This window comes from Chlorocebus sabaeus, chromosome 17, assembly GCF_047675955.1.
Source record: "Chlorocebus sabaeus isolate Y175 chromosome 17, mChlSab1.0.hap1, whole genome shotgun sequence".
In the NCBI taxonomy this organism is placed as follows: domain Eukaryota; kingdom Metazoa; phylum Chordata; class Mammalia; order Primates; family Cercopithecidae; genus Chlorocebus; species Chlorocebus sabaeus.
The window spans coordinates 50729709-50751960 of NC_132920.1; the positions used below are offsets into that span (position 1 = coordinate 50729709).

At 43.9% G+C, this 22252-nt stretch overlaps 1 protein-coding gene across 1 annotated transcript in view; it reads left to right on the forward strand.

Annotated features, from left to right (window-relative positions):
• Window positions 1-6382: 6382 nt before the first annotated feature.
• Window positions 6383-22252, forward strand: part of TFAP2D (transcription factor AP-2 delta) — a 56732-nt gene continuing 40862 nt past the window's right edge. Inside the window, exons 1-5 of the mRNA XM_038006164.1 lie at window positions 6383-6947; window positions 7982-8479; window positions 11941-12001; window positions 21712-21877; window positions 22047-22165. Coding sequence (XP_037862092.1) covers window positions 6909-6947; window positions 7982-8479; window positions 11941-12001; window positions 21712-21877; window positions 22047-22165 — 883 coding nt within the window. The 5' untranslated portion in view covers window positions 6383-6908. The remainder of the gene's footprint in view (window positions 6948-7981; window positions 8480-11940; window positions 12002-21711; window positions 21878-22046; window positions 22166-22252) is intronic.

Genomic DNA, 22252 nt, shown 5'->3' on the forward strand with positions numbered 1-22252 from the left:
GGCCGCGGTAGTCCAAACGACTTTCCCTGGAAGGTGTGACGATGACTTGTATTGCAAAAGAAGCCTGGACCAGGCCTCGGTGTGGGCGTTTTCTTTTAGGCGTTTGGAGAGGGATGGAGACGGTGGGTGGGGGCGGGGGTGTAAAAAGAGGAAATTAAAAACCTGGAAAAGTTTAGATGCAACAGTAAAGACCAGAAGATGGAGGGGGGCAAAGTAAAACTTCTGGATTTGGGGCCACAGCCCCTGTGACCCCAGGGATCACTCACACCTCTTTGAGTCTCACTTTCGCCAGCTCACAGACCTGCTGAGGGGGAATGGTGCTTGGGATGAGCTGCCGCCAAACGCTTCTGTTTCCTCATCCTTTGCAAGGGGAATACATTTGCACTAACACCTACATCCAAGGGTTGAAAGAAAGAAATGATACAATGCTTAGACAGGGCTCGGAACGGGGCCTGGCACGTATGACAAGAGCTCAATAAATGTTCGTTGCCGCTACTTTGCTGTAATTTTTTCGTTTATATAAACAGGGTACTAATCATACATGAATGGCAGAAAAGGGGAGTGTTCTCAGGATCAAATGAATCAATACTTTTTAAAGCGCTGGTAAACTAAGGCTCCATATGCAATCGGAAGGCCGGCAGACGGACTTCTAAAGCCCCTTACAGTGCTGCAAGGTTAAACAACTGAAAGAGGAAAAAGAGGACAAAGTGCAGCCTCTTTCGGAACTCAAACATTTCTTGGCCGAAAGGGACAAGTTTCCCACGGGAGCAAGACCTTAGCCAGAAGAGCTGGCTTCCTGCCTGAAGGCGTGCAACCAGCCAGGAGGCCTCCAGGGCATTGTGCCCTCCCGGTCTCTGGCCCTGCTGCCTGGGAGTGAACGTCCGCTGACGCGATAGGGCTGGCGAGGCAGGCTTTGCATGCGCCCGAGCTTCGCGCAGAGGGCGAGTGAGTTTGCGCCCTGCCTGAGTACTGCTTGGCAGCTGTTGCAGAAAGGAAGGGAGCCTGCCGTCTCAGATGAGGGCCTGGGCTCCAAGTTCCATTGTTATCAAAGAGAAGACTTCAGACGAGGGAGTTCTCCCACTTAATTTTCCACTAATTCGTTCGCAAGGCTTTTTAATTGCTTGCAAATGCATTTTCTCTGTACGATTATGGAATCCGTGTTGCCTGTCGCCTGCAAGGCTAAGGAGGGATACAGATCCGTGTTAGACTTTTAACAAACAGCCCAGGGGGCGGGGTAGGGTCGTGTAGGAGGAGGTTTTGGAAAAAAAAAAAAAAGAAGAAGAAGAAGAGGAAGAAAAGAAAAGAAAGGAAAATGAGTTTAAAAAATCAATGACAACCCTTAAACTAAAATGACTGCAGAGCCTGTCAGAAATGTTAATTTCCCCTAAACATCCTAAAGCTCTTTTTAAAAATGGCCCGCCTTGCCGGGGCGCGGTTGCTCACGCCTGTAATTACATCCCAGCATTTTGGGAGGCCGAGGCAGGTGGATCACGAGGCCAGGAGTTCGAGACCATCCTCGCTAATACGGTGAAGCCCCCTCTCCACTAAAAAATTAGCCGGATGTGGTGGAACGCGCCTGTAATCCCAGCTACTTGGGAGGCTGGGGCAGGAGAATCACTTGAACCCGGGAGGCGGAGGTTGCAGTGAACCGAGATCGCGCCACCATACTCCAGCCTGGGCGGCAGAGACTCCGTCTCAGGAAAAAAAAAAAAAAAAAGTCTCCTTTTCTTGTTTGCAATTAGGTAACGTTTTACATAACGTGGTCCTTCTGTCGTAGAAAGTGGGATGGGTGTGGAATACCGAGAAGAACTAGAATAGTTATCAAATTTGATTACTTGATAATTTATTAAGAATCATCAGATTTGATAACTGGAAAGGGGAGGAATCTTTCGAAAAAGACCCAGAGTCAGCATCAGCACAAGCCAGAAGGAAAGGAAGCAATCACTGGGAGGGGAAACATCGCACATCTGCGCATGAGTGCTGTTACCATGCCTTTTCTCTCCGAATATTCCCATCCGTACAACTGGATCAAGTTTTTGATTGCTGTCTCTGCCCAGAATTGCCCTGGTGTTTGGAGCACTTTTCTGTCTTCACCTCGACTAGTGAGGAATAAATGAATAAACTAGGGGATGGGTTACGGCATGGTGAACCCAACATACTCTTCTTTCCACCACTGTAAGTATTGCCCCCACGAGGTCTCCATAGAAGTGACTGGGAGAGGTTAGGAGCTTAGAAGAATCACACCACAGGAGGTCCTTGGACTAGAAGCCGTTTCTGAACCGTTAGAATCCTGAGGGACTGTGAAACTCAGACCCTGCTATAAAAGGGCCGGAGGGTTCCCTCTGTGGTTGGCTCTAGAAGATGCCAGGCTGAGTGCCTCTTGGAAGCCTACCGAGTGGTGGCACTGAGAGGGCTGAGGATTCTCAAAATGGTGGAAGGGTGTCCGAGGGCAGATGGAACCAAACACCCCTAGATAGGTCACAAGAGTCCTTTGCTTATTGTGGGTTCTCTGAAGGCACCTCTGCTCTTCATGTTCATCCAAAGAAGGAGTGGAAGGAAAGAAGCTGGAAGCAGTAAAGGGAGGTGCTGATTTTCAGACCTACATATCTTGTTTTGCTTTGTGGAATGAACATCCTTCACCTATATGGGATCCTCAGTGCTCCACTATTCTTTCAAAGACAGGGCTTTGTGACCATGGAGATTGTTTCCTATTGTGTAAATTCATGTCTGGTTATAGAGCTGCATCTCCCACTGGAGCAGCATACACTAAATTTCATTCTTAGACAACATACACACATGCTTGCTTAAGGCATAAGTATAAGATATTCAATCCCACCTCTATCTACCTTTTGTTAAAAAGGAAGGGAAGGAGGGAAGCAAGGAAGGAAGGAATAAAAGAAAAAAAAACAGAGAAAGAAAAAGAGAAGAAATGAAGGAAAAAGAAAGAGAGAAAGAAAGAAAAGGGGAGGGAAGGCAAAAGTGAGAGAGCAAAGAACATATTCTGGTTGATTCATGTGTCTAAATACATCCAAGAAAATATTTTGGTTTCAAGATGCCCAAAATAATTCCAATAATTATTCCACTTTGCTCAGTATTATATAGGCAATATTGTGGGAGAAGTATATTCAAGCAATAAAAAAACAAAATCAATTTGCAATAGCAAAGGAAATCCTAAGTACCAAAAGAAAGAAAAAAAGAAAGAAACCTGAAGAAATACACATGTATTAAAGCTAAGGATAGGCATGAGTTCGTTTGTAATTGTTCACCAACCTCAAACACAGAGTGGAGTGGCAAACTCTTTCAGTGAAGATGTTTGAGATTGGATGAAAACTACAGTGATATGAATGACACTGGCCTAAAAGCCCAGGAAGGAATTTGCGACTACCCCAAAACTCTTCCAGCTCTGGATCCTGAACAAGATAGTAATGATATATATATAAAGATTTCTTTGCAGATTCCTAAACTGACTGCCAGAAGACATTCCTTCCTGGCATGTGGAGCATGGAACCAGAAGGAAGAACAGGAGTACTAAGTGCTGAGGAATAACCTTTTTAGCTTCTGGGGTGCAAGGCCAGCAGCATATCCACCGTGCTCTTGCCGGCTATTTTGAGTGACTGACGTCGGCCTGGCCTCTGACTGAGGCTGGAATGCGCACCATGGTTTCCCTGTTGGAGGGGGCCCCAGGCAATAGTCACCGAGTCTCCAGAGTGCTGTGGCCAGTTAATTCAATTACGCCACCCGCTGGAAAATGAATGGCCAATCACTCTCCGGAAAAGAAGCAAAACAGAGAAAGAGGAATCAACTTTGCTAAAATGCCCAGTCTTTGGGTCAAGTCACACAACGCTTATTAATTGCTCAAGACTATTAATTGGATGGTGGGGTGTCTGACAGAAGTGAACGCTACACATGCACACATCACACACACACACACACACACACAGGCACAAAACACACCACACACCTGCCTCAATGAGTTTCTTTAGAAAAGGGGCGCGCTGAGCAACCCCAGAGCAGATGGAAGGGAGTGCTGACCAGTATGTGCATATGGCATGGATGATTTCCTCAACTTTGTTTCTTTCAGGGGGAAACAGCTTTTTTTATTTTTTTTAAGTTGGGATGAGGTGGGAGGGAGCAGTTGGCCAAATGAAGTTTCCCTGCAGTTCAGATGCTGATGTGGGAAGCCAAGACATAGGGTTAAGAGAGACGCTTTCTAAGATGGTCAAGGGCCCTGGCAAAGGAAATCTCGAAACTAAAGGAGAGGCATTTTATCCTTCCTGCTTCATTTTCCTTAAGTACAAATGAAAGGTGTTTTTTTTTTTTTTTTTTTTTTTTTCTCATTCTTCAGTATCTTTAGGTTCCCTTCAAGTCCACAAGAGTTCAACAAGCACATAAGTTAAGCCCTGGACACTCTTTGTTTGGATACCTAAACGTCACTCAGGAAAGTGAACCATGAAAGTGGGGTTAGGGGGTGGAATGGGACGATTGCCAGTTAGTTGGTGATGTCCTGATGTTCACAGGGTCCGGGCTACTGGAGGTCATTCCGTGGGGTGTACTCAATTCAAGGCTAGAGCTCATTACCAAGACTATCATAAAGTTACATCTTCTGAGTGTGGTAGCAGGGGTGAGGGGGCTATGTGTGGCTCTTATTCCAGACAGGGACAAACATGTGGACCAAACACGCTGGGCCAGCAGGCAGAGCAGGCGACCACATCTTCCTGAGCCTCCTCATTGTTGTTCCCCAGGGAGAGGGTTTTATGTCTGCTGCCTGGACCTAAACTGGGAAAAGAAGGTACTTTCACCTTCAATGAAGATGTATCTGACAGTAGAGGGGTTGGGAAGGAGATTGCAACATGTCTGAGAAGGGCTAGCTAATATCATCCACCAGGAAAAGCACACCTGGGCATTCCCCAAGATAACCTGTGGGTCCTACGTATTCTTCCCGGGAGTGGTCTGCACTTTCCCAGGGACTGGGGTGCCTGGGTTAAGGTCATGGGGGCAGTCTCCACCTACCAGAGATGATTGGATTAGTTATTTTCTCTGTTGGTAAGCTATGGAGGCCCCACTCAGACCTGGTAAACAAAGACTCCACTGCAAACATTTTTGGGATTCAACCCCTAGAGCCAACAGCACTCATTTTACCCCTTTTACTTAAAGATCAAGTTGGATATTCTTCCTTTTTGTCATCATTGGTCTCTCAGTCTTCTTACCTCATTAGGCCAAAATATGGAATTTCAAGGAGAGCGGTGGGGCGGGCGGCACTGGCACACCTTGAAATAGGGAGCAAGTGTTGGCTGCTGACCCCATGAGGGGCTGAAGAATCGTGTATCTCCATTTCAGACAATACATTTCAATTCTTGTCGTGTGCCTTTGTCCATTTGTGTAAAGCAAAGAGCTCTGAGTGACAGCCCCAGTTAGCCTGCATGAGCAGATCCTAATAAACCCTCTCAAACCCCAATCTAAAAAAAAAAAAAAAAAAAAAAAGCCACATGCCTGTTTGCCTGCGGCTTATTATTAAGACACCTCAGCTTAAACACTTGAAAGCAAACCAAATGAAATGGCAATTAAGACTGAATTACCCCTTCTATCTATGAGATGAGTCTGTGGGGCCAGCCAGTTCTTTTTTGTAATATAGACACTGAGGAGCAAAGCCTCAGTATTTCAGGTTTATAGCCACCACCACCCCCTCCAGGCACTAGACAGCTTGGTGAAGGAAGCTGAATTTTGAACGAAGGAAAGCTCAAAAACTGTTTGAAAGTCAAGAAATCCACTGAAGAGATGGAAATAGGTGTGCACTGCTTCCTTCCTGCCCTCTATTTATAAAATATAACTTCCAAGCGTTTAAGGGTTATTTTGGGGGTAATGGTGTTCCAAAACCTAATGCTACTGCTAAACGGTCTACACCCCACCACCACCAGCACTGTTTCCAAAAGGAAAGAAGAAAAGCACAAAAGAGGGGGGATATGGTTTGGGTTGGGGAGTGAAAGACAACATTTTGCCTAAATGTAGAATCTTGTCTCAAATCTTTATTCCCCTTCATTTTTCCTAAATGCATTGCCAGTTACACCATTTCCTGATGATGGAAACTTGGGACTGTCCATCACCGTTATTTATTTTTAAAGCTGCTGAAAAGTGTAAACCACCGCCTGATTTTGCCTTTCAAAAAAGGGGAAAGAACCCGAATTCAATGTAAATATGGAAAGATCAGCATTGTTTCCACTTGGGCGAAGGCAGACACCCCAATCTGGGCAAAATTGATTAGGGTGGTTGTTGGAAAAAGCAGCTTTCAGCATCCAGGGAGTGGAACCAATAGGAATGAACACTTACCCATATAAAAGGAAGCTTTAATTAATATATATTTCTATCTCTAATATACATATATTGGAGCTAGATATCTAGCTTCACAATAAAATGTGTGCAAATACTCTCCACAGAGATGAGTCCCCACCTCAGTCGGTATAGAAAAGCATGATAAAGGTTGGAAAAAACGGATAAAAATGTTGAAAGAACCTCCAGTTCCTTATTAGGCGAAGATACAATATTTATTCCTTGTCTCCTGGGATAAATCTCTTCTGCCTATTGTCCTCCCAGTTCTCAGTGCTGATGCTTAATTTTCAAAACTTCTATATTACCAAGGGACCTACGACATCAGCCAAAGAAATACTCAGCAAGTACAAAATCTGTTCCAGGGAGCTGCTTTTGTGCAGAGGGAAAATTTTGTTCCTACAGGTTTTTAAGTGGGTACGAGGCAAGGAGCTATCTGATCCGGGCAAAACCATTACAATTTGTATATCTATCTATAGAACATTTTTTTCCTTTAAAAATTGGAAAATACAAGAACTTTGGATTTTTTTTCCCGATTCTTTTTTTGGAGGGGGAAATTGCATCGTAAGCTTTCGGAGAAACCCAACATGTCAACTACCTTTCCGGGACTAGTCCACGATGCCGAGGTATTATTACTTTTTTTTTTTTTTTTTTTTTTTTTTTTTTTTTTTTTTTTTTTGAGCGCGCGTGTGTGTGGCGGCGGCGGCGGTGGCGGCGGCGGTGGCAGCCTCCCCTGTCTCTAATCTATATTGGACCGTTACGTTTAATTATAATCTGTCTTTCGGGGGAAGTTAAGGAAGGAAAGGGGAGAAAGTTCGTTATGACATCTGTCGCCAGGGAGGGCAACTCTCTGCCACGTTAAGAAACATTTGCCATAATGAGCGGGAAAACATAATCCTAATAATAAAAGGGAGGGGGGGGTGAGGAGAAAGAGATAGAGACGGAAAAAAGATTCTCAGAAAAGCAAAGAAAAGGGACTGATGGGGGAGCAGTAGGTGGACAAGGGGGATGGGGAAAACGCACCCCTTTTGGAATGGGCTTATTCAAGGAAAAGGAAGCAGAAAAGAGGGAGTCGGATTCCCTCCCTCAAATGACTAAGGAAGGGAGCAAGTTGAACGATTTGCACACTGGATTTTTAAAAATATATGGACAATGATTTTGAGCAGCCCGGGCCGAACATCTCGGCATAAACAGGCGCAGAATTTCGATGCTGGGGTCTAGTTGGAGAGGCAAGGCGGCGGGGGCCAGCGCTCTTTTCGGGTGGACTCGTTCCTCTACTACCGCGGCCCCGGAGTCAGTTGCAAACTTGGATCCCAACGCTAAGCTCCCTGCACAAGTTGGGCAGGGGCTGTGTGTGTGTCTGTGCGTGTGTGTCTGTGTGTGTGTGTGCGTGTGTGGTGTCACCCGCACCTATATAGGGTGGGGGATTTTTTTCCGCTCTCTAGACTATGAGGACGAGGCCGCCCACCCCCAGTTCGCCTGTTTGCAAAGGCGCTCTGGTGAAGACGCTGAGACCCGGCTTCGGCTCGGCCCGAGTCTTACGCGCTCGCTTTCCTTGGAGTGCCAGAGAAAGCTCCTGGCTCTGGGAGAGTGGCGCCTTAGTTGCAAAATGACAAACCTCAAGTTTTTCTGCTCTCCCTTTTCCCCCTCTTCCTTCCAGATACGTCACGACGGATCAAACAGCTACCGTTTGATGCAGCTTGGCTGTCTGGAGTCCGTAGCCAATTCCACTGTCGCCTATTCCTCCTCCTCTCCTTTAACTTACTCCACCACCGGCACCGAGTTTGCGTCCCCCTACTTCTCCACTAACCACCAGTACACCCCGCTCCACCACCAGTCCTTCCATTACGAGTTTCAGCACAGCCACCCGGCCGTCACCCCCGACGCCTACTCTCTGAACTCGCTCCACCACTCGCAACAGTACTACCAGCAGATCCACCACGGGGAGCCCACCGACTTTATTAACCTGCACAATGCGCGGGCGCTCAAGTCGTCCTGCCTGGACGAGCAGAGGCGGGAGCTGGGCTGCCTCGATGCCTACCGCCGCCACGACCTGTCCCTCATGAGCCATGGCTCTCAGTATGGAATGCACCCAGATCAAAGACTCCTGCCAGGGCCCAGCCTGGGGCTGGCCGCCGCGGGAGCAGACGACTTGCAGGTAAATAAGCATGCAGCGAATTTGTCTGCTCCCTCCCCTCTTCGCCCTCCCCCTCCCGCCCCATTAAGGCTCCGTTTGTACAGCGTCTCTCTCTCTTCTCTCCTCTCTCTCTCTCTCTCTCTCTGTCTCACACACACACACACACACACACACACACACCCCACTTATGGAAAGTTATCAAAACAATTAGAGGAGGAGTGTGCCTGTTCTTTTCCTCTCATTGGAGCCAGGCATTTCACCTGGACGCGCGGGAGTCCGGGCGGCTGCGGCCCTCGACCTTTGGTTAGTCCTCACAGAAGTCTTACGTGAATCAACATTTGTGACCCTGAGGGAATAAGGTGGAGGAGATCGAGAAGTCTGGGGTTGGGCCAACTGGACTCAGAGTAAGACCCAATAAATTGATGACCAATCGTACTCTCAATCTCCGCACTTTACAGGGTCTTCCGAGGCGTCCCAGGTGTTTGTCTCAGACTGAGCTTGTGGAGATTTTACTACAAATAGGCTTGTTCTAAGAAGATTGTTGGGACTGTAAGCTTGAGCAAAAGTTTCACCGAATGCACTAGATATCTATGGAAAGTAAAGAATCGCAAATGAAAATCTCAAAGGTCTACCCCAAGGAAATAATCTGCACAGTGCACTTTACCGGAGTATAGGTTGAGTTCAATTCTCTCTGCCTGATGTGCACTCAAAACCTCAGCCCAGTTAGGTAATTTACAAGTTTATTTTTGCTCTTCAAGCCATTACATTTTATATAAAATGCACCTCCTTAAAAAGACAAAAATGAGGCAATAAAGGTAGCGAAAGGGGAAAAATAAAGAAGGAAGGGAGGAAGGAGAAAAGGAAGGAAAAAGGGAGAAAAAGAAGAAGGAAGGAAAGAAGGCAGGTATTCAGACACTGTGGAGGCCATCACTCAATCAGATGATCCCTCTTCTATTTTATTTCTTAACACATGTTTGCACATTCTTTGCCAACAATAGAATTTATAAGTATGCAATTATGTTGCCATAGGCATATTTCAAACAAATGAGCCCACAAATACCCAGAAAAGAATTCAAAAGACCCATATTTTTAGCTCCTTTTAGCTGAAAGTGCAGTTCTATCTGTGAGTTCCTACTTTTTCTGTCTGCACAAAGCTGGCCACCTTCTTCACACTCTCCAGGACAAATAGGGAAATATTCTAAGAACACAAGTTGGAGACGTAAGAGATCCCTTGTTGCGCACAGAAAATCTTTCCTCCTCATTTACCTTTGAGCAAGAGATTATTTTTAAATTAAAGCGAAAGCCCTTACAGTTCCAACAAAGAGCCGTAGCAGTAAGATCGGTACACAAGAAAAAAGATTTGGCTGCATAAACCTTGACTTTCTACATTTATATTCACAAAATAATTTTATACGCTCAGGGCATTTTTACATTTTTCACAAGGATCCCCTTATGTCTCAAGAGGGAAAAAATCTGCCATTCAATGCTTAGCTCAACTAAAACCTATTTACTCCTTTTAATAGCCGCGTCTGTTGCTGATTTTTTTGTATCTGTACAAATTTTTTTTCTGTGCTAGGCACAAAGCCGGGCATTTTTCAAAAGAGGGGATTAGAACATTTGCAAGCACTAGACAAAGAGCGAATCCCGTGCAAAAGGACACCGTAGTTTATCCCATTTTCGACTTAGTGCCATTCAACTGGTCATTTATGCAATGTCATCCGACCAAACAACATGTTTTACTTATGAGGGAAAAAAGTTTGTTAAGTGAAGAAACCAAGATTCGTTTCTTCTAAGAAAATAAACATTGTAACCGTGCGCCAGAGAGTGGGAGGAAAAGTAGTTCACTGCCTTGGAGAGCTTTGAGACCATTTATCATCTACATTTCAGATATTTTGAAACCTTTTCCTCAGCCTATCTCTTTTTCCATATACAAATGTCCCTTTTCTCTTTTATTACTCATAGTGAAGCAAGATTACGCTTACTAAGGGACACACTCCAAGATACTAGAAGAAATATAGTACTGCGTGTGATATACGTTTATACCCTTACATAGATATATCCATGTATGTATATATCATAATATATATTTATCTTTATCTAATCTATGAATGCTATGTAGCAAGTTTGTAAATCTGACAAGTTATTTTCTTCCACTGTTCTTGCACCAAGTTGGCAGAATGAAAAAGAAAAAAGAGACATAGCTACTTCTAAAACAAGAAATGGGGAGGGAGTGTGTGGGAGAAACCCGTCTCTCTCCTTTTATTTCTTCCTTTTTAAAACATTCATCAGCATATGCCTCATTTCAAATGCAACAAATGTAAATATACTTTTTCCTGCACAGAATTTTAAGTGAAAGTCCAATGGTTTGGAGGGCGGTCTAAGTCTGCCTAACAGATGCAAACAGTCTTGTGGCTTCAGTTCCATCTTTGAGTCCCCTAAAAAGATTTGCTATGGCCAACAAAGGAAACTGTCACACCTTTTCCCATCACCGCTTTAATTTATGCTCAGTCTCCAAGTTTTTTTTTTCATATTGATTTGATAATCACTTTAAGGCAGAACATTTAAAATAAGAAAGAGCTCGTGAGTAGGTTGAAAAGGGGGGTCTTACAGGCCTGCCTCAATATGGTGAAAATGGGGAGGCAAAAGGGAGCCAGGGTTGTAAAGGTTGTTTTGTAAAGTGGGTTTTTATTATGCACCGACTCTCTCCGCATTTACTTAACTCTTCACGGGCTGTTGGGTAGGTTAACACCCTTCAAGCCCTCTTTCATGTCCAATACCTCGTTTGTTTGTAAAGGAAAATGAGCCTTTAACACATTTCGATTTGGGAAAAAAGAAAAGGACAGACAGGGAGAAATTTTTATTTTTCTTAATCAAAAATCAGCAAACCCTTTCCATCTCTCCAGCTCCAGGGATTCCTCAATCCATTAGGATCTTGAAGGTCTACAGTGAGTGAACCTGAAGGTTTTTCCTTCATAAGGTCCATTTTGGGTGGCATTATAGGATGTTCCTACAGTTGGGGTAAAACAAAACCTCTATAAGACATCCTGAATCCTGCATATGAAATAGTTCCTCTGTGTCCTCAAGAAACCCACAGTCCCAGACTTGACACTCTAGGTGTGATTTGCTCTACTCAGAAAGTGCTGAGTGTACACTGTCTGTATATATGCTGTGTGTCTTGATGGGGACTCAAAGGACTTCTCATTCTCTTATGCCAAGATGAAAGACTCCCAGGCACTTTGAAGTGTAATATTGTATGGTGATGTAAAATGCATACCTTAAGATTTATACAACTTTTATATTGTGGTTTTTCTTGCAATTTTTAAAAAATTATGTTTGCTGGAAAGCTTGCTTCAGCTCAATGCTTACTTTTAAATGTCTACTGAGACAGAGTTCAGAGATGGGCTAGTCTAAAAGACTTCACCTACATGGTCATATATGTGAGTATCCATTTAAGTAATGTTATTTCTGTTTCTTTTATTAAGGGCTCTGTGGAAGCCCAGTGTGGGCTTGTTCTCAATGGCCAAGGTGGAGTGATAAGAAGAGGTAAGTAACAAGTAACAACATATTAACCCTAGACATTCTTCTCCTATCTGTTACTTACTTTGTTTAGAAGATCTGGTTGTGCTCAGATTCCTTTTCTGATGATTAAGAAAACAATTATACTTAGTCAATTATTCTAGTCCGACACTGGCATATCCACATTTAAAAGCCTCCTTTCTTCCATTAAGGTTTGAACCCAGGCTGTGCCCAGAAGGCTTGTGATAGGAGATATTTGTTGCTCCTCACAGACCAGTGACAGAATCAAAGTTAGAGGCAGAAGGAAAGAAAAAAGAAAAAGGCAGAGAGAGAGAGAGAGAGAGAAAGAAAGAAAAAAAGAAAGAAAGAAAGAAATAAAGAAGCTTCTCACAGCCCCTTCCCCCAGCACTAATACCACATCCTCAAACAGAGTTTCTTTTTTAGCCCTAAATGTGCTAGCCACAGCCTGGGTGTCTGAGGTGATGGTGTTAGCTTGAGGCTTTGAAGGATTCTGTGAAAGGCTAGATCACTGAGGCTTTAGGGGAGGCTAATGAAACACCAATATTGTAGCTGCCCTTATTTTTCTAAGTGTCCAGAACATTTCTTTCTTTAAGGGAGGGTGGGAGGAGGAGGTGGTGTTAACTGTACTGGATAAAGCTTTCTTGTTCCCATCTGTTGAGGGAAACATCTGAATCCAGAGTTACCCATGGAATTGGAAGGTGGGGGAAGGCAAGAGGAGAGGAGAGAGCTGTTGCTTTCAGCCCTGGCACTAAAGGGGGCTGCATCTCAGATGTTCCATTTTGACAAAAGGTTTTGAACTATGACATTCTCAGGGCCTTGAGGCAGTGCAGATTTTGCTAGCTTCCCCTACTTAACTGTACCCAAAGCTTCTGAAGTTTATTTCCCTAGCAAGCTGAGTAACCCAAGCAGCACACAAGGCAAGAGGGACCAGCTGTTATCCTAACTTCATACGAATTAATAAGATGTGGTCTATTCAACAAGACTAATTCCTGCTTCAGGATCACAGTTGTCTGCAGTAACAGAACACTAAAAACTGAGCCTCTTCTGATGGGACCAAATAAGTGTCCTTCAGCCCCTCATCATCGCTTTGAAAGTTTCTTGGAAGATTTGCTTTTCTGGATAGAGAAATGTGCTGGTAGAAGTCAGTTGATTCTTTCACATTGAAACTGCAGATTTTACATCCCAGTGTCCAATGTAAACTCCATTTAAACTGACGGGGAAAGAAAACAAAGGGTGCTTTCCCTTTGGAACTTGGGTATTGTTCTAGTGGATGTGGGTAGTTTACATTAAATTTAAAAGAGCTGCTCAACTCTTGTTGGTTCACCCTATCGAGATTCACACACACACACACACACACACACACACACACACACTAGTGGTATAGCTCTACAAAGATTTTTTAAATGAGAAGTATCATACTTGCCATCCACGCTGGTACTCAGACATATTGAAATGGAATAAAATAAGGCCCAAGACTGATGAATATTGAATGCACGCTGTTGGAGGAGGCAAAAAAAAAAAAAAAAAAAAATTTACACAGTGAACAGGGGACCAGGTGAGATGTGCTGATCAGGGGTCTGTTGGGACGGGTAAAAATAAGGTGAGGCAAGAGCACCCAGGGCGCGTAGAGACGTCGGTGGTGCTGAAGGACAGCGCCACTAATTAGGTACGGGAGCCCGCTTCTCCCACAGCCGGCCTTTTACTACTGTAGTTTTGCATTCAGTTCCACACTTACACCAAGATCACCTTCTCATATGCTTGGAAACTGCATCTGAGCATAAGATATCTGACAGAGGGTGGAATTACTTGAGGCCGAGGAGGGAGCTGGAGAGGAAGAGGCTTTGGAATCAATTGAATTTCTGGGAAGAGATTTATGGGACACCCTCTCACCCCCTCACACAATTCCGAAGAAAGGCCAAAGCTCTTAAGTATCTCCAAAATGTTAGCTACTTTATCAGAGTCACAGAAATTATCCTCCTTAGGTGATGCTTTATTATTCCTGTAGAATTCGGTCCCTATTCGTTTCACCTAAAAATCGTCGTTGAATCTGCTACTTGAAACCAAATATTGATGTCGTATGAGAACAGTGAAGCTCCAGAGAGAAAGGGAATGTAACTTGGGGTTTACGTCTGTCTTGTGTGACTAAACCCCCTTTCGTAGGAATTCAGATTTTAGCTGCTGAGTTTATTCTATTTCCACGTGTCTTAGAGAAAGGCCAGTTAACCTAGTTGAGCCGTGGAAAGGAGGGTGTGTGTCTATACGTGCCTATTTACTCTGAAACAATCAATGTTCATGACAATTTACAAGTGGGTAGCAAGGAAGTGTATTCCCAAAAGAGGGTGTATATTTTGCTGCAGCCTGCCCAGCCCCTCATCTCAGAACTCCCTTTTACAAAACCTAAAGAAGCCTATTTTCTCAATTGTCATGGTAGTACACAGTACCCCTAATATCAACAGCTCAGACTATTTGTGTTCATCAAAAATCAGGAAGACATTAACTCAAGTGCTCTATTATACTGCCATACTTCATATAACCCGATATTGTCTAACAGCTGAGATAAAAATGTCTATTTCTTTTCCAGTTCATGCTTTACAGATGACCCACCACATGAAACATGGTTTATTGCAAAGCACAGCTTTTCACCATTTTCTCTCTTGTGCTAAGTTCCCGAATCAATTTACATTTCTAATGGTTTCTAGAATGTACTATGGGAGGAAAAATAAATAGATTCCACTTTCAAAGACCCCAAATGGTGTTCTTGAGGAAATATAGGTGCCTATGTACTTTACATGAGTTAATCACGGACATTGTCCTGGTTTGCAGTGGCGTGGAGGGCTTGGGCGTTCTCAGTTGTTCTTTACATTTGGTGACTTCAACTTGTAAAGAACAAAATAGCATCGCCCTGACTCACTTTGTTAAGTGGCAATTACATTATTTTAGCCTGTAACGAAGGCCCGATAGCCAAAGACTTCGTGGAAGAGGGGGCAGCAGCGAGGTAATTACCACCTAGATAAAATATTTGCCACCGCCTCAGAGGCGCAGCTCCCTGCGCGCTCACTCTCGGTTAATGGTGTGCGCGATTTTGCCCGCAGCTCCGCCACTCCAACCATCAGAACCAATAATCTTTACTTTACCCTGTGCTTGCGTATCGATAGCTTCTTTCGCCTCGGGCGTAGGCTTTGATATGTTAATATTACTGAGTAGCAAATTCTGCAGAGATCATATTAATGTTGTACGTACAGAGTGGAGCTTTGCCTTCGTTGAATATTCAGATACCGGGTTTCAAAAGGCATCTCTTGAAGAAATGAGGCTTCTATTTACAGGAGTCGTCTGTGTTTTTAATCATTAAAAAAAGAAAGAAAAACCCACTCTTTTTTCCCCCCTGAATCTTCTGAGGCTCCCTTATGGCCCCCTCCCCTTTGTCAGACACCGGTCCCTTTCATTTCTTGCTCTGAGTATTTAATAATAAGTGAACAATGTTGATGACGATGGTGATTATGAAACTCATAATAAATGGATCCATATTGGAATCGTAGGGTGGGGGTTCAAGTGGGTAGTGGCTGTGGACCTCAGAAGTGGGCTAGATGAGAAGAACCAGCTTTTCCTTACGTGGGTGGAAAGTGACATTTTGGCCCTGGTCTCTTTCGTGAAATCGGGATGGCAACTAAAAAGGGCGGGGAGGGGGGGGGCGGGGGACGGGAGAGGAAGAAAATGAAAAAAGTGGAGAGGGGAAGCGCCCTTGTTTCGCTTTGTGATCATTCTGCCTTGCAGCCCCAGGCTAATTTCAGAAGCTTAAATACTGCCGTAGCCTCTGGGCCACGCGAAGAGGGAGCGGACCCGGCCATGGGCAGGCAGGAGCGCTTTCCTGATTGCCCGTGGCTACACAAAATACAAACTACTTTGAATCAAAACATTTTGGGGGAATTAATATGATCTGAACTCTGCACGTTTTAAGAAAGTTTGAGTTTGTCAGATCGCTTAGAGGTGACTGGCACGCCAAGGCAAAGGCATTTACGCCGCGGTATAAACATTGTCAGATCTGATTTAATTTCTTTAAAAAAAAAAAAAAAAAAGTGCTTCCTTGAAATGGAACCTTAGCTTCAACTGCCCAGTCTGCCAATAACAGAGTAGAAGGACCTGACCACTTTTCCCTTTAGCCAGCCTCAAGGCCGGCAGCAGGCTGCTTGGCAGGAGGACGCGGTTTCCTCTGCTTCTCTGGGTTTCAAGAAGGCTCAGAGCCTTGGAATTCGGGTTGGAGAAAACCGTTGGCTCTTTCAGCAGCTCCTGAAGGAGTACAATTGGAGGAGGATGGGAAGCCTTGCCCTTCTTCCTTTGTCAGTACTCTTCGGATTCCAGATGGACTACCTGGAATCTCTACTCTTGCTAGCCAAAACTCATCTCTATGGTTCATCCATTATGGGTGAAGATAGAGCCAGCCGGAGATACACCTCAAGCCTCGCCTGCCTCCTTGGTCCCCAGTGCAGATTCTGCAGGTTTGAAATTCAGTCTCCTTTATGTGAAATCCAAAACTCTCGTACCAAAGCATCCAGAGGCATGATTTGTTGGAAATCTTTTTGGGGAGTTGGGGGTTGCAGAGGGGAAGAACAGCCTACAGCCTTTTCTCTAATTTCTTTAACTGCTTTGAAAATCAACAGAAGCCAAAACACTTTCTGCAGTGGGGAATGGGGATTAATCTCCCCCCCCCGCCCCCGCCATACACACACCCTAATATCCACCATTACACACCTACCACCACATTAAAACAGCCAGTCTCTTCACGCACACCTCTCTTTCTTTTGTTCTACCTAAAATCTACAAAAGGAGAAGCTCATTCGGCCCTGGTAATCCAGCTATGTCTGTAATGTTATACCCTTCCCCCAAACAGCACAATTCGCTCCTGACACATCATCAAAGGCCTACTTGATTCCAATTAAGTCCGCATCCTTTGCTGTTTGATTACAATTAATATCAACTGCCGTGGGGGAGGGGTAACATGGGGGAGGAGGGTTTGGAAGGGTGAGAGGCTAGAGGGGAAGCAGCCGAGAATAATTCTACCCACCTAACTCACAGGTGCTCCTCGCAGAAATGCAACCACAGAACAAACAGGGACAGGAAACTCTTGTAATCGCTTACACATTTTTAATGTGTCAGAAAAAAACGAGCGATCACTGGAGATGAAGAAGGGGAGAAGAAAAATCCCTGCCGTTTGTATTTCTTTCATTTGAATTGTAAACATCTGTTTGGCTGTAAGGCGAACAGAACATTTATTTTGCTCTCAAGATTTGGTCTAATTATGTCAACACCGACGCTACGACGAGTGGGGCGGCGCTGTGGCTTTGGAGAGGATGCGCGCACCGGCCCAGCGCCCGGAAGCCCTCTAGGAAGTATTGATCGCACCTGGAGAGCGCGCGGGGCCTCTCGCCACAGCCGGGTGCGTTCTGAGAGAGGGGAGGCGCGGAGGCCGTGCGTGTGGCTCAGAGGCAGATTTAGAGGCTCCAGGGACTCGCGGCTCCTTGGAGACAGCCGCCACTGTTTCCTCTGCCCTAATAGCCTGGGATGAGAAGAGAAAAAGCTCACCCAGGCGCCGGCGCTTGTCTTTCCCATCCGGTTGCAGCACAGACGGTGGCAGTGTGTGTGTGTGTTGGGGAGAGCGGGGTGTGGGGGGGTTGTCTTGTCCTACTCCGCAGTTCACACCCTGCAACGGGATAGCTGTTTAAAAAAAATAAAAATGACGGGGTTGGGTGGCCTATAATCAGGTTGCCAAGAGTGCGTGCATCCATTTCCCCTTGCACCTCCTTACAAGGTGGGGAGATAAGTAGAGCAAGTGTGAGCGTCTTCATTGTTTAGACGGACAGACTGAGACCCAGAGTCATTGGCCCGAAGTTTCATGAGTCGTTAGTTGGTCAAATTCTTACTTGTAGACCAGTACTCTTTCCACTGCTCCACACTGTCTGCAGACACTTGTCGAGACGTCCCCAGCTATGCCAAGGCAGCGAAGGTAGAGCCACTCCATGCTTCTTCAAACCGAGTAAGATCTAACAACATATGGCAGCTGGAGGATCTGCATGCATGTATTTCGTGCCTAGTTTTGTCACACCTGAGCTGGAAGTCTCTGGCTGACTTCTTCCTGCAGCTATGGCAAAGTTGTCCCTTTTACGAAAGCCATGTCCTAGGCAAAGGACCTTGAGTAGACAGTTTCTGATTTCTTACTGCTGTTACCATAGCTACCCATCAGAATTTGCAGCATCACTGAAAATAGAAAGCCCTCTCTCCAAATTCCAAATTTAAAAATAGTGAACTTTGGGAAAGTATTGCTTCTGTGAACTGTATATGGAAAAGGGATGAACTCTGGAGAAGTTCTGCATGAATACACTGGCTATAGAATCAGAGACATTCCTAATTGAGATGCTGACTCTAGAATGATTATCACATAATTTCAATAAGAGCTGACATGCGACACAAGCACCATGAGGAAGTTCAACTAGTAACACTGTAAATGACTTGGTGTGGGCCAATGTTTCACAACATTCTTCTTTGAGATCTCATCATTACCATCTGTAGTCTGGATTCCCTTAAAGAAGTATCATTCCCTCAGTACCTTCAATCTAAAGACAAAACCCTGGTGATATTGACCTATTACTTTTTTCCACCTCTCTAAAGAATAAATCACTGAGAAGAAAGATATCAGGTTCCCCATGTTGGTGTAAACTCTACAAGTTGCCAAATCTTTAGCCAGGACTAGAGAGTTCCCCAAGGCTGCAGCAATGCCAAGTATCAAAGCAACAGAAATTCCCTTTAAAGATGCTGTGACATAAAAAATAAAAGACTCTATAGTTGATGGCTAATCCTGAATACAAAATAAATCCTTCAGGCAATTTGTGTGTGCATAAAGCATACTCTTAATATGCAGCTTGTGTAACTTACCTAATAAATGTCTACTTCAGCATAAGCCAGAAGCCCAACCTAGATGTAGGAGAGGGAGACTCTGGGTCCAGGGAATTGGCATGTGGGAGGGTAGCAGACTCAGTGGTTTCCCTGGGAGCAGCTGGCTTTCAACACATAAGGTTCACTTTGCCAAAAGTCTTCCAGTTGGGGAGAGCCTGATCTAACAAATTCTTTTAAAACTGATAATTATCTACATCTCCCTAAATTAGATTTCTAATCCACTGAAGATTAGTAAAGATAAGAAAGTTCTAAAATTGTATTATTCCCTATCCTTAGCATCCAAGCAAATAATTCATACATATACTCAAACGCTCTGTTCTCTCACTCATCATAAACTTGAAGCTAACTGGCAACTGGGTGAGATTCCTTGTGTCCCCATTTGTATACTGGCTAGTATGCAAGACAGGAAAGTTTATGTAAGAATATAAATTTGCTTATGATTTATAGTGACTGTGAGTAGAGATCCATTTTTAGAAGAGGGCTATGTGAATTTTGCATAAAGACATTGATTTCTGTTTGTTTAATATATTTGGTTTAGACTTATCTAATTCCTAAAATAATTAATCAGGATCATAATTCTCACAGTATGACTCTAAAATACAGATTCACTAATACCTACCTTGCTTTCCTGTTCATCTCAAATTTTAAGAAGTCATTTAAGAATTTATTTTTGAAATGCATTTTGCATCTGTAAGTACAGAGTGAAACTGATAACAAAAGTGAAATCGTAGTTTTAGGTGCAGGAATCTGGGGCAAATTTTTATTATTGTATTTTGGCTTTAAACTCACTAAGAATATGAAGAGGGGGAAATCACAGGAGAATTTGATTTTAGCTCCTAAAGCAGGTGTTTACATGATTTGCCGTTGTATTGGCTACAAGTTTGATGTCAAGAAATGGATTCTAATTTGACAATTGAAATTATGAACTCTCAGATTTCTAACTGAGAACAGGTTTTCAGGCACTAGCTTGGAGGTTTTGGCAGAGTGCACAGGACCCAACTTCTAGCCTGAAAATGGTTGGCTACCCTGACATTCCCACTGTTTACTCTCCTGGTTTTTGTTGGTTTGTTGTTGTTGTTTTTTGGAGGGGCTTTAGAATGCTTAGGGAGAAAGATCTTGGTCTCCAGCACTTGCAGGGAAAACTTGGGTAAAAAGACAGCCAGGAAGAATTCCAGAAGGTAGGGGGTAGAAATATTTTAAGAGTGGGGCAAGGTTAACTTTTTCTGTCTCCTCAGGTTTGGGATCCCTTTGCCTTTTAAAATGTCTTCCCAGGTTCTTTTGCAACCCAGCCCAGGGAAAATACCAGAATCTGAATGCCAGAATTTCCACTACCGATGTAACATTCCATATGTGCTAGTTAGTAAATGAGGGTAGGGGATACCTGGGAGGCAAGTGGTAAGTCCTAGTTCAGTGCTTCTCAAACTTTAATGACCACATGAATCATCTGGGGCTCTCATTAAAATGCAGATTCTGACTCAAAAAGTTTGGAGGTGAGTCTGAGATTTTGCGCTTGTAAAATGCTGAGAAGTAAAAATATTTTAGACAATGCTCTTCCCATTTTTCTTCCCCCGCCTACTTTTCTAAAACCTCTTTTCTCTCATAGAACTTGTCCCTTTTCTGGATATGGGTCGTAAGATTGCCCCTAACTGAAGAAATAAAAACATGATCAAAAAGCCAACTTTGAATTTGCCTTAGACCCTTAAAAACTCTGCCTTCAGATTGCTCAATGCATGAGGCAGTTTTGGATTCTGGAACTGTATAGACACCATGCTAGCAGGGTGGACATCGGCTCCAAAGTCTTTTAGTCGGGGAGGAATTGGACAGTGGGAAATGCTTCTCAGAGATGATCACCCTTGGATCCTCAAGTCCTCTTCAGTTCTTGTTGACTGCCTGAGGATAGGGAACATATACTGTTGTTCCTGGAGGAGATTGAAGCTCAGGGGGCTTTCTGGAGCTTGGAGACAGAAAGCTTCTGTTCCAGGAACCCCAGCATGGCAATATTGCCTTGATGATTTTGCTACTAACAATTATATATTTTTTCTCCCTAATAGTAATAATGACAATGAAAATTACTCATCAATATTATTGTCAGCTAACATTTAATAATTATTAAATTATTAATAATAATTAATTACTGTGTTCTAGGTATTTTGCTGATGTTGAGGGCTGGCATACAGTAGAGGTATTTAACCTACCATCACCTGTATGGATTGGAAATTTCTTTCAATGAGTAACTGGTTTTTAGCAGTGCCTGGGAGTGAGTGACTGTGGTGCCTTTAATTGGCAGATGGATGGGGAAAATATGGCAGTTTTCAAACACTTTGGAAAAGACAGTAGTTGTGGATAAAACGTTTCCATCCATTGTGTACATTGTGCATCTGTGTGTGTACATAAACACACAACCATGTATAAGTAATACCTGCTCCTTGTGAACTTAACTATTGGAATTCAGGTTTTTAATTAATTGAAGCATTTCTTAGTGTGAATGTTGCCAGAATTAACACTGGTGAGGCAGTCTACACTCCATAGGATGCCAATGTTTCCTAACAATTGTACACTCACAGACATCTTCACAAACATTGAAAAGACACGACCCTGAGTAGTATTTGAAAGAACATTCAGAGCAGCTCTCTGTGATGATTTGGGGGATATATAAGTACAACTGTTAGCATGTATTCCCAAATCCAGTACAGTCTTTTGATGTTAACTGCCTCTCATGCAGTTAGCTGCTTTCACTGTCACTAACTTGTGCTATACTTTTTTCTCCCAAGGTGGCACCTGTGTGGTCAACCCCACAGACTTATTTTGCTCTGTCCCTGGCCGTTTGTCCCTTCTTAGTTCTACTTCCAAATACAAGGTGACCATTGCTGAGGTAAAGAGGCGCCTCTCCCCACCTGAGTGCCTCAATGCTTCACTCTTGGGAGGCATTTTGAGAAGGTAAGACAAAACTGTATTCCGGCACAGAATTTCTAACTGATACCATACCTTCAATGCTTAGTCATGATGTCTCCCATCTGACAGTGTATTCCCCATGTGGTCAAGTCGTCTCATAATTTTCATCAGAGTGCGAATTTTCAAAACCTAGTTTTTGTTTGTTTTTGTACAGAGCAAAATCGAAGAATGGGGGCCGCTGCCTGAGAGAGAAATTGGATAGGCTTGGCTTAAACTTACCAGCAGGAAGACGGAAAGCAGCTAATGTCACCCTCCTCACTTCCTTGGTCGAAGGTATGACTTTTCAGTTTAGCAAAATAATGCTGGAAGGTTGGCATGTCTTTGAAACTCAGGTTTGTTAGATTATGCTGTTTTATTTTT